The sequence below is a fragment of the Pempheris klunzingeri genome, chromosome 4, assembly GCF_042242105.1.
Source record: "Pempheris klunzingeri isolate RE-2024b chromosome 4, fPemKlu1.hap1, whole genome shotgun sequence".
In the NCBI taxonomy this organism is placed as follows: Eukaryota; Metazoa; Chordata; class Actinopteri; order Acropomatiformes; family Pempheridae; genus Pempheris; species Pempheris klunzingeri.
This window is the reverse complement of record NC_092015.1, coordinates 16,665,349-16,676,982: the sequence shown is the minus strand read 5'-3', so window position 1 is coordinate 16,676,982 and position 11,634 is coordinate 16,665,349. Positions and strand designations below refer to the sequence as shown.

The 11,634-nt window shown below is 42.5% G+C and overlaps 3 protein-coding genes across 6 annotated transcripts in view; 2 read left to right on the top strand and 1 right to left on the bottom strand.

The window, feature by feature from the left end:
- Positions 1-11,634, top strand: part of anapc15 (anaphase promoting complex subunit 15) — a 256,108-nt gene that overhangs the window by 105,915 nt on the left and 138,559 nt on the right. The window lies entirely within an intron of this gene.
- The window catches only part of mmp28 (matrix metallopeptidase 28), a 246,599-nt gene that overhangs the window by 212,685 nt on the left and 22,280 nt on the right, over positions 1-11,634 (top strand). The window lies entirely within an intron of this gene.
- LOC139199648 (arf-GAP with Rho-GAP domain, ANK repeat and PH domain-containing protein 1) overlaps positions 1-11,634 on the bottom strand; it is a 35,160-nt gene that overhangs the window by 1,868 nt on the left and 21,658 nt on the right. For 3 of the 4 annotated variants that reach the window (XM_070828732.1, XM_070828733.1, XM_070828735.1), the window contains exons 18-32: positions 11,562-11,607; positions 11,183-11,346; positions 9,606-9,818; positions 8,728-8,833; positions 8,488-8,635; positions 7,711-7,794; positions 7,320-7,397; positions 7,027-7,144; positions 6,038-6,151; positions 5,792-5,934; positions 5,603-5,685; positions 4,620-4,679; positions 2,189-2,252; positions 1,705-1,863; positions 117-154 (exon numbers count right to left, since the gene is read on the bottom strand). In XM_070828732.1, coding sequence (XP_070684833.1) covers positions 134-154; positions 1,705-1,863; positions 2,189-2,252; positions 4,620-4,679; positions 5,603-5,685; positions 5,792-5,934; positions 6,038-6,151; positions 7,027-7,144; positions 7,320-7,397; positions 7,711-7,794; positions 8,488-8,635; positions 8,728-8,833; positions 9,606-9,818; positions 11,183-11,346; positions 11,562-11,607 — 1,601 coding nt within the window. In that variant the 3' untranslated portion in view covers positions 117-133. The remainder of the gene's footprint in view (positions 1-116; positions 155-1,704; positions 1,864-2,188; positions 2,253-4,619; positions 4,680-5,602; positions 5,686-5,791; positions 5,935-6,037; positions 6,152-7,026; positions 7,145-7,319; positions 7,398-7,710; positions 7,795-8,487; positions 8,636-8,727; positions 8,834-9,605; positions 9,819-11,182; positions 11,347-11,561; positions 11,608-11,634) is intronic. The other variant, XM_070828734.1, reaches the window with a different exon arrangement.

Below are 11,634 nucleotides of genomic sequence, written 5' to 3'. Positions count from 1 at the left end.
CAGGCGACAGAATAAACTGCTGACATACGAAGCAAAGCCATTTTAATATGAACATGGTACGTATGGTAGCATTTGTTGTTTTATCCACCTTAAAACTAATCTGAGTGTGAAATTACCTTTCTCGCAGCGACCATTATCGAACATCTCTAAAGAGCTGAAACACAAACAACAGACGGGGGTTATGACTGGGAGGAAGATAAACAGATGGAGAAACCTGGAGGTGTAGAAAAAAGGGGGAGACGGCAAAGAGAGTGATGAGCTGAAGACAGCAGGGAAAGGTAGGGTGAAAGACTTGAAGAGGCAGGCAGGTGGTGATGGTGTGTCTAAATGAGACGTGTGAAGAGGAAAGAGAGAAGTGGTCCGTCCGTGATATGAACATTCAAAAGTCAAACAGAATATTATTGGATTGACCTTGAGTCAAAAACAGAGGCAGACACAAAGACAAAAAACTAAACATGTCAATATGCAGGGAATATCTCTCTCCTTTACCCCCACATCCACAAACATCTTGCAAAACCCATGCTTCTGCTGCTGCCCCATCACCACACCAATCACATTTCCACTCACTCAGGAAAATTGTATCCAGTCATTACACAGAGCAGACAAGGATCAATAGAAAGTATCTGGAACGTGGCAGCCGTGGATTTCTGCTCCTGCCGATGGAGTTAACAGCAGACTGAGTTGAATTCTTATGTGCAGCCGCAGCCTGCAGCAAACTAATGAGAGGCATGTGATGGCTAGAAGCAGCAGGATGAGACAACTGCATCATCAGATTGTGGACGTTTGGTCTCACAGCACCAACGCTGAGCGCAGAGAGAATTATTTTGGATGGCTGCACTCAGTTTTTCTAAGAAAACACGGGAACAGATGGAAAGGGTGATGTTGATGTTGTGGAACAGGTCTTATTTAAATTGAGTGTGCTTAAAATATAATCCAACAAACCAGTGATGTTTGTCAAATTCTTGCCAAGTATACAACTCTGTGAGTTGATATGGCAGCAGTGGTGTGGAACGCAGTAATAACCATAGTCTGCCTGCAGGCGTGAGTTAACTTCAAATGTGTGTGTTTTAGTTTCTGTTGTTTCCTTGGTGTTTCTGAAGGGAGTTTTGGCTGAGCCTCACCAAAATAACTCTTGCTGAAATTCTGTTTTGTCGGTTCTCAGTTCTAACCTCCTACAGTATGACGATGCTGCTGTCGACTCCTCTTCACATCATCTGGCTTCTTAAACATTTTTAGACCCACACACAAATTAGTGATTTCTGCTCTTGTGCTGGAATCCAGGCTCATGAAAACACTTCACATGGAAGAGCCTTATAATCTACAGTTTAAGAACCCAGATCCTGTCATGATGAACAAATCATGGATGAATCATGGAACAGAGATTATTGATTCTGAACAGGTGCGACACCCAACTCCTGTCCTCGTGTTGGTGAGAGTGCGTAACATGAAAAGAAAATTTGATGGGCATGTTTTTACAACTAAGCAGAGATCTGAATAGAGGTCAGTCCAGTCAGAAGTTAAGTGTGTACAGTATTACACAACTAGAACAATTTAAGTGCAAATCTGTTCTCCACTGTGGTGAGGATTAAGGGTCGAGGGTGTGGACCACCTGTTCAGCATGAATGGCTCTGATTAGCCAGTAGCTTCACACTGAGCTTCCTGGTTTGTCCTGGATTAGTCCCAGTGATTGGTAGGTTGACTCACAGCAAGCGGGTCTTGGCTGAAAGCTGCTACGCTGTTCCGCATCTCATTCTCACTGCCACGCAGCGGAATCAGTGACACGTTACCGTGACGGGCGTCCGGCAACACTCGGCTCACTCGTGTCTTCTGGAGTCCGTCCTGAGGCCACACGTTGCCATCGTACTTTAATGAGGAGTGGATGTGGACAGAGGGAGAGATGGAGAGAGTTTACAACCCTGCAATGCTATTTCAAAGCATGTTACTGGTCATTTAAATTGTCCTGTTGAGGTATGCATGCCCCCTCCAGACCTATTGGTCTGGTTTTTACAACCCTTAAAGAATATTGGCCGATGGAAATAAAGAGCAAAATGTCAAGATTCATGAATGTTGGTTAGTAGTGCAAATAATCATGCCAAGTCCTGTGGATTTCAGGCTGTCAGCGCATTGTTTTTACATGTCTGTGTGTGTGCGTGTGTGTGTGTGTGTGTGTATGTCAGAGAGATCGTACCTGGATACTGAGAAAAGTGGCATACCACTCCCTCATTTCTGACTGGGTGTCACAGCACAGGAACCTGAAAATAAATAGAGGGTAATAAAGTGAGCGAGCCGGCGTGATAAAAATCAGGAGATAGTGTGTGCGTCTGAGTGTGTGTGTGTTGTTTGTTGTTTTGGGAGAGGGAAAGTCAGAGCGGCATTGGAGCACACAGAGACTAAGGGAATTTGGAAAAAGAACGAGGAGAAGAAGAGAGAGAGAGAGGTGGTAAAAGATATTAACTAAAATTGACACATCCTCTCTTATGGCGCCCGGTGGTAGCGCCACGAGCGTCAACACTGAGTCTTGATTCCTAATTTAAACTCCCCAAAAAAAAAAGAGACACTCTGATTAGGACCTTCAGTGTTCAGTGTGTGTGTCTGTGAAAAGTGTACTTGCGGCTGTGTAATGTCTGTATGTGTGTGTGCATATTTTATGCCGCTCAGTTGCCATCACATAGCCCTCTGAGTCATCAGCCGTGCTGTGGTGCTGAATAAACAGGCTTTATTTAGACAATATTATTGTTATGAGCACAAATTTAGACTACAACAATTATTCGAGTGCTCTCCATTGAGACACAACAAACACTGATACAGACTTGGGAACTCAACATTTTATAGTTTACACCCAAGACATAAATTTAGCTCAAGTCAGGAGATTTGGCATTCATGCGAACACACCTCACACACTGACACACACTCACACAGAGTTCCCACCTTTCCAAAGTTTACATCATTAAGGCCGGCCGAGCTCATCTGTGCTTTTTTGGGGATTCAAAGGGAACAGACACACTATTCCTACAAATGCAGGATGCAGTGACGCTCTACAATACATTTACATATAACATTATCAGCTGCAGAGGAGTAAATGCTGCTCATTTACCATCATGGGTTTAATTTACATAATATTCCTAAAATGTATCAGTTTCCCTATGAGCTTAAGTACAGTGACTGCAGGACTATGCTAATAAAATAGTGCTACAACGAGGGAAAATTAAGTCACTATAACAGGTAACCTAAAGGACATAAAGTGTAGGTGGGTGAATGAGATTGGGAGAGCGGTTCAGTCAGCCACATGTGGACCTCATTATCTAGAAATGTTTCCATATTTTCACTTTCATCTTTATCTCTTAACTATTCTTCTCCACACCGAGTTTTCTTTGACCTGGAGTGAAGGAAACATTTCTCACTTAGTACACAGTATCTCCCCTTCAGCATAGACACTTTGCCTCTCTACTTTCCACTCTCTCCCCTGCCTCCTTTATCTCTCCTCCACATCCCCTTCCTCTGTTTCTTCCTCTCAGGTGTGTTTTTCGCTGTGAGCAACACGGTGATGGAGCATAACCGAGAGATGATCCTGCCTACAGCGTGACGAGAACAGCGCTCCCATTACAAAACGCTGATGTCTACAGCTGTTGACAGAGTAGAGCCCACTGTAACGTGAACACACAAACACACACACACACACACACACACACACACACACACACACACACACACACACACACAGAGCACGCACATGGATGTACACACATGCGCATCCCCACACACACAGAAGGACGTATAAGCGAAGGGGCCCAAATTAGAATAGAGGTATGGTTACAGGTGTACTCATGTGTATTTCCCTCCTGGGTGGAGCCGACCTTTCATATGCCTCCTTCTTCAAACTCTCACGCAGAGAACTGACCCGTTTTCTCTGCCTACAGAAAAAACACCTGCTTTTTCTAACATTGGTCATGTTTACATGCATGTTAAACATGTGTCCACTATGAGCAACAAATGCTATAGTAATGGTGCAGCACAGTATGATGCTTTAACTGCAGCAGGACAAGACTAAATTATCTAAAGGAAGAAAAACTCATATTCTTCAATTTTCTTCATCATACTGAAATAAGCAGATAATTGAAGTACATTATGGGTAGTTGTCAAAGTTGCCATGAGAGAAATGACTCAATATATTATCTTGATGTTAGGTTTGACAATGGTTGATATATCTAACAAATATAAACGTAGCCAGTGAGTAATCTGTAGATATCTCATATTTCAGATAACACAATTTATGGAGGGATGATGTACAAAAACACACACACACACACACACACACACACACACACACAAACAAACACACACAAACAGTCTGAGGACTGGATCTTTATGTGAGCTGCACACTGGTCCAAACTAATGAAATAATTTGATATGATGTCTAAGAAGTTCAAGACAGATTTGGTGCAGGAAGTCTGTCTTGGGTTGGGATGTAATATAGTAAACAGCTTGGAAGAAACCATGTGTGCTTGTTGAAACTGACAACAGAGGCAGAACTGGGACTGAGCTGTGAGGGCTCTGACTGCTAGCTGACATGATATAAAGGATGCTGCCCATAAAGTGTACATACATACACAGCTACTCACCACTGCTGTTTCTCTGGCTTCTCTTGTTTCTTACTCTCATATACCACTGTCAGACACCAACTAGAAACAGACAGAAAGATGAAATCAGTTCAGCAGCAGCACAATTATAAATGCACCAGTGCTGAAGATTCTTGGGCTCAGTCTGCCCCCTAGTGGTCCCATGAGCTACTGCAGCGAAGACATATAATTAAATGTATCCAAACTTGGAAAATGTAATGTTTTATTTTAGCAATTATACCTTTAGGCTGTTATGCTGAACAGGAAGTGGGGTTAAAGAAGTGGCTCTCAACCTGTATATAGTTTTAGAATGATTAATTCTGAAGCAAGCTCAGGGCCACACACTTGGTTCAAGTAAAACTAGTCCATTAACAATACATACAGCTTTCTAAATTATGTTAATTCATTCTCTTGATAAATATACTCAGGCATGTATTTGCATTATTCAACCCATGCGTGAAAGTAAATTTGCTCCCACACAGGTATGCATCATACCATAAGCACTGGTATGATCCAGGTATGGACCATAACCAGTGGTTTCACAGACAAAACTAGTCACACTGCTAACGGCGGAACAGCCAGTGAGATTTTTTTTATCTGCATTTAGCTTAAAAATGTAACATTTTGCTTAGTAGTGCTTTGATACTAGCTCCTAATAGGGGAATAGTGGTGCAGAGGTGTGTTTTAACTTTCTAAAGTTAGAGAAAGGTATGCATAATGCATTCAGTTTCTAAAGATAAATATCAAAGGTAATCAGAACTATACCTCTCAGCAAAAGTGGCATCTTCTTAATATTCACAGACATAAGGTCGACATACTTTAAACGTTCCAGGGAAAGAGCCTGTTTTTTGTGCCGGGGGAAATGAGCGATAGACCACGGTAAATTGATTCCAATAGCCTTTCATTTTCCTTCCTGTCTTCCTCCTGGTGCAGAGTCACATTTCTCGCCATTCAGAGCTCGGCAGCCACGAAATGATAGTGCTTACCACGTGGGAGGACGGAGTTTCTTCTTAATACCCAGGTAGACCTTCAGGCTTTTTGCGGGCCAGTCGCGCTCTGGACGGTTACTCTGACAGACGGAGAGAGACCGAAACATTGTGAGTGACTCTGTGAAAGAATGCGACACCAGAAAACCAAGTCATCGAATTTGTTTGGAGTAAATATGTCAAACTCACTCTGACTTCTTTGTACATTCTGAGAGAGTTGGAATTGAGGATGAAATATCGGTCGTGGAAACTTCCAGAGGACAGTCCCAATCCCAGTCGGCGCTCTTCTCTGAATTTCATCATGCCGTGTTTGGAGGCGTCAACTTTACTGCCTGGAGGGCACAATAGATTATAAAGAATCAAGTCATGCGGAGTGCTAACAATTCAAGTGATTTGGAGAGAATAATTTTGTTGGCAGTCGGTTTGTGTGTTTACCCAGATAGACGACCATCGCATCCATAGCGAGGTGTTTCTTGATGAGCAGATGGGAGTCGGTGCCAAAGGAGTGAAGGATGGGCAAGACTCGCTCCTGATAGTGCAGTGGACGTTCTGAGGGAAGCACCGTCATGGGGTGATAGAAAAGTTATTCAGCTATTTGTTTACGTGATCGGGAAGAATTTTAGCATTTTTAAAGGAAAAGACAACTCGACTGTCAGGTTCAGACAAACATCATGATTGACAGCGCAAAATATTTTTAATTGGTACAAAAATGTTTTTGCCTTTCCATTTTAGTAAACAATGGAATACAGACGTTGTTTAGGATGCTGTCACGTTACATCCTCGCAAACATACCTACATGCCTACATACCGAACTACGAAGTTGCTTTTGTTATTGTTAGAGTGGAGTATGTAGTAAACAAGTGACTGACAGAATTCCTCCCCAGCTCTTTTCGTCACTCATACTCTTTCTAATTTCCTTCATTTTTCTCAGTAACATTCTTACACCTCTTCCCGTAGTTAGCAGGTTGGTTTTTTGACCAGTGATGGGAAATCTGCCAGATCAGTTCTGTTTTACTGGCATTTCATAAACCACCTACAGGCTTCCCAGTGGGGAACCAGATGGCCCACATACCAGGCTCAAAACAAACTGCGACACACAGTTGCGTTACTGAGAATAATCTTTTTGCCTCTGGAGTTTGTGTGTCACTTTGGGTAGGTCAGGCTGCAGGTTGACTGGAGAGAACTTCACATGCTTTGAGTCATTGTTTTTGCTTCGCTGTGGGCCTTGTCATCTTTCATGTTAATTATACATATGAACCCGTGTTGTTTTCCAAACCAAGCGAGTTATATATAGAGCTGTACTCTAATATAATAACAAATATACATATTTACATAATTAATACACATTTATGGACAAAATAAGTTAGATGTTTGTGAACTATTGTCTATTGTCCCTTGTCCCTCTGTCTTCCCATCTGTCTCACCCATCTCCTCTTTGTCGCTGACCTCCCAGCAGCTCCAGTACTCTTTGTCTTTAACTGGGATGTTTCGCCGATCGAGGACCTCACAGGTCAGCTCTGCTGCTGTCATAGAACCAGGGATCTGAGGGAGTTAATAATGCAGTTACTACAGAGTTTTTCTCTCATCAGCAAAGTGCAAAAGTGTGGCTGCATAACAATGCAACCACCTTTTTTGCCCTGCAGCTTATTGTAAACCACACAAGAGAAGAACTTTTGACAAAATTGTCAAATGTGAAGTAATATTGTGTCCAGGTCACCTTGACATGTTGCTCGGCTGTGTCCTTTTTTTCCTCCAGGTACACTGTGCAGATGAAGTGCCCTCCAGGTTCAGTACTCTGAAGTGTCAGACACACACACACACACACGCACGCACGCACGCACACGCGCATGTCAGACAGAAAGATGACAGCATTAGTATAACATGCATAGATGCCTTACTGCAACATACACGTGCAAACATATAAGCATAAGCATGCACAAAACACCAGCATATAGATAATGACAAATTGTGTTCCATAGCATAACACCATAAAAATGAAATAAATTATTATTATATAAGAGTATATATAAGATAATATATAAGATCATAAAAACGTCCTTTGTATAAAATGATTAAAATGACTTAAGTGTTCTATGTGAGTGACTCACAGGAAACTTTGTGTTGAGTTTCTCTCGCACTTGGATGATAACAGTGATCTCTTCAAGCTGCTTCTTTAGCTGCTGCTCATCCACCTGCAAACAAGTACGCACACATTTATTCACTCACACGAATAAAAGGAATCAATCATCAGCTGCCATAACACTTTAATTATAGCATAGCATGCCTTAGATCTCGATCAGAAATCCCCAGATTCCCTGTTGATGATATTTGAGCTATGGTAACGCCACTAGCGTGACGCTTCACTTTAATCTCATCAAAACAAAATAATAGACTTAATATACAGCTTTCTGTGGGCTGTCTTTCATGGGAAGTACATTTTGACAATGGCTGCAAGGATTTCATTCTTATCTCTGAAAAGCAATCTCATTATTATGTATTTCCACCCTCCCTGTCCTCCCTCTTCTTGACGTACTCCTTCTTTTCCCATCTTCTCTAATCAATTTCAAACAAACAAAACTGCTGTAAGAACATAATTTTATCACCACACAATTGAAAATGACACTAGTTAAGACCCCTTTCTACTCATAACATGATAAGGATATACATTTAAAGGCTATTGGACATAAAACAGGCATGACTAGAGTTTTTCCGAGCTTGATCTTGTCTTCAATTATAATAAGATGACCATTGGCATCTCAGTCTTCGAGAACTGTGCAGTCTATGTTGTGTTTGTGATTTTGTGATGACATCACTTAAGATAAATGAATCAGCTTAGACAGCAGAATGGTTTGTCCTCCTGTCTAACAGCAAGCAGTGAGTCTGACCTCAAAGATGAGTGTGTAGTGCTGTATGAGGTCCTCTATGGCGCGCCCAGCATTGAAGTCCTTCCCGTCGGTCTGGAACAGTGTGGGACCGAACACTATGGCCAGGTTATGGAGGTTCATCTGGTTCAGCTCAGAAAAACGCTGCACGCTGAAACACAGCCAGGGAGAACGGACACGGGCATAAACAGACATACACAGAGGACACAAAGGGATTTCTGTGTGTGCGTGTCTCTTTCTCACCAATAGAGGTGATTGATAAGGGCTTGTAGTGTAGCCTTGTTGACACGAGGAAGTCTGTTAAACAGCATCTGGTACTGTGAGATTTTCATACTTTCATCCTGAACGGCTGGAGCAAGTAAGACAGAGTGTGTGGAGGGAAAACAGAAAATTAAGAGAATCAGGATCACAGAGAGTGTCAGGAAACGTATGAGGGAAAGATTCAAAGCACAGGATGAGAGTTCAAGAGAACAAAAGAGAGGGAGAGAGAAAGAAGGAAAAAACAGACAGTAATGGGTGAATCTCTGGCATTTTAAATCACAGTAGAAACCACTTAAAATGATCAGTCACAACCTCTTATGTTGATCAAAAAGCTTGGGACAGACTCATTCATATAAAAATGCTGTTTAAATGATTCACTTGGAGTAATCAAGAAGTCCCTTCATTTGGGTTCTTTTCATAAATAAACTGTGGTAAAACTATGGTGATTCTATTCTTTCACTTTGCTGCCATGAACACGTCTGCCTCTGGCTGGCTACCTGAGGCTGGTGCAGCATTCACATTGAAATCATGATGGCAAAAAAGTAATTTTCTTTCAGTAAAAAATTTTGTCACTTCAACGCTTATGACAAACTGCCGAAGGCGAGCCAGCGAGATGCAGCAGCAAAACTTGTTGTTACTTTGTCTAATTTGTGTAGTCCAAAAACAAACAAAAAGTCAAGGTTGCTAGGGATGGAGACACAAAACAAATGCAGACAGGGAAAGCACCTGTGGTGGAAGTCGCCCTTGCCAAATGAGATGATAATGCCTTGCGCGGCTGTATATCTCTAGGTGTTTGTGGAAAAATGTGTTTTCTATGATTACTGCTCGTCTATATTGTAGAACAGTGTTGGGATTCCTACCAGCGGTGTTGAGCCAGGTGCTGGAATCCTCGGACGTGAAGAGCCCCTCTTCTAGCTCCCTGAAAAAGCGTTTGAGTGTGTTGGAGACGTCATCTACCTGGTGCTCTCCTTCCTTCAGACGGAGACTGCGAGCATCACGTCGGAATCTTTCACACAGCGCTGCCACACGGGAGTTCACACCACTCTTACGATATATACCCTCAGATGTCAAGCCTAGAAAAAAATGACACCTTGTTACTTTCTTTCTTCCTGAGAAATTATGGGGCATTATGGGGATGAGGTTTTACAAGAAATATCCCATATTGATGCAACATTACAGATTGGTTTTAAGGACATATTATGTGGCTATTCAATTTCGTGTGCTCTTATAGATTTTTTGAAATAGGAGGAACGCTCTGCAGCTGTATTGTTCTCTGAGGGCTAAAACCTTGTAGCATGTTGTCAACCAATGATGTCAAAAAATGTGTAGTCCAATATCAGTTTGTCAACCGACTGCTGAGGGCAAAAAATGACAAATCAGCAAAATATCTGCTGTGACATTTCTGTCACAGTGGAGGGGCCTGAACAGCAACATGCTTACAATTATCCCTACTGTGTGTTTTGGTGTAATTAAGCTGGAAAAACAAATGAAAGTGCCCTGGGTGTCAAACACAGCTCAAATGACTCAGTGCAAATTATGTCCACTAGAGGGCTTCTGGTCATTGAAAACCAAAACCACCTCTTGCTTTTTTTCTTTTGTCCTGTTCTTCTGTCAGCTATTGTAAGCTTTTAAAAATTCAGTCAATTCAAAATTCAGTCAATTCACTTAATCACAACATAAAGGATGATTGCATCAAATGTGTAAATGACCACTACCAGATGGTATCCTGGTTTCCCAGTAAACTGACTAGAGGGATTAACATTACCAACAGGAAAGTAGAGGATATCAATATAATGAAGACTCCCACACACACAAAGACACAAACACACACACACAAGTGCAAAGAGCAAATGGAGGGAAATGTAGGAGTGAGAGGAGGAAAAGATGAAACGGAGAGAACAGGGCTTGACAGAAAGGAGAGAGAGACAGCTCACCAAAGTGAAAGAAGGCAGGTCAGCTGGTGGAGGTGGGAGGATGGCAAAGAATGATGAGTGCGGGATAAAGAGGAGAATACAAGAGAGAAGGAACGAAAAGCAGCAAGGAGGGAGCAAGAGGAGAAATGGAGGTGGAACAGAGTTGTTTTGTTGTCTTGCGGTCCGTTGGCCTCTGGCAGACCCAGAACTCCTGCAATTATAGTCACATGAGGACACACACATACACACACACACACACAGAAAGTGCCTGCCAAGTGTGTGCACACACAGTAACAGCAACAACAACCAATGGCATACAGCAATATAGACTGTGTATATAGACTCCTGTGATGTAAATGCAGCCATACTGCATGTGTGTGGCAGAGATAAAGTGCATGGCATGGATGTGTGTGTGTGTGTGTGTGTGCCTGTGTATGGCGTGTGCAGTGTGTCATGGAGGAAATGTTGTGAGCCTTTGGACGCATTATTGTCAATGTCTGTGTGAATCTCTGCATGTCTCTCACCGCACTGTGTGATGTAGCCGATGCAGCTGTGTACTATGACAGGGATGTCTGTCTCTGTCAGCTGCTGCTGGCTCAGTGTGTCTCCTCCACTCCCCGCTGCCGCCTGGATGGCCCCACACCAGCCGGCAAAATCCAACTTCCTCTCTCCCTCTATGTACAGAGTCCTACATACAGAGAGAGGGACACAGAGGGGAGACAAAAAGGGGTGGAAAAGGACAAAAACATTCAACACGTGAGGAGAGGGAAAAAGAGCATGGGATTACGGGGAAAAATATATCAAAACAGCTAATCTTAAAAAGAAACACATCATTGTGCTATTGAATGTAACTTGACACTGTGAGATAATCTTTTCCAATAAGCATCCCTGCTGTAATCTCACCTTCCTCTCTCCACCAGAACCAGCACCTCATTGTCTTGCTGAATTGCTGTAAAGCACAAGTACATAGAAATCA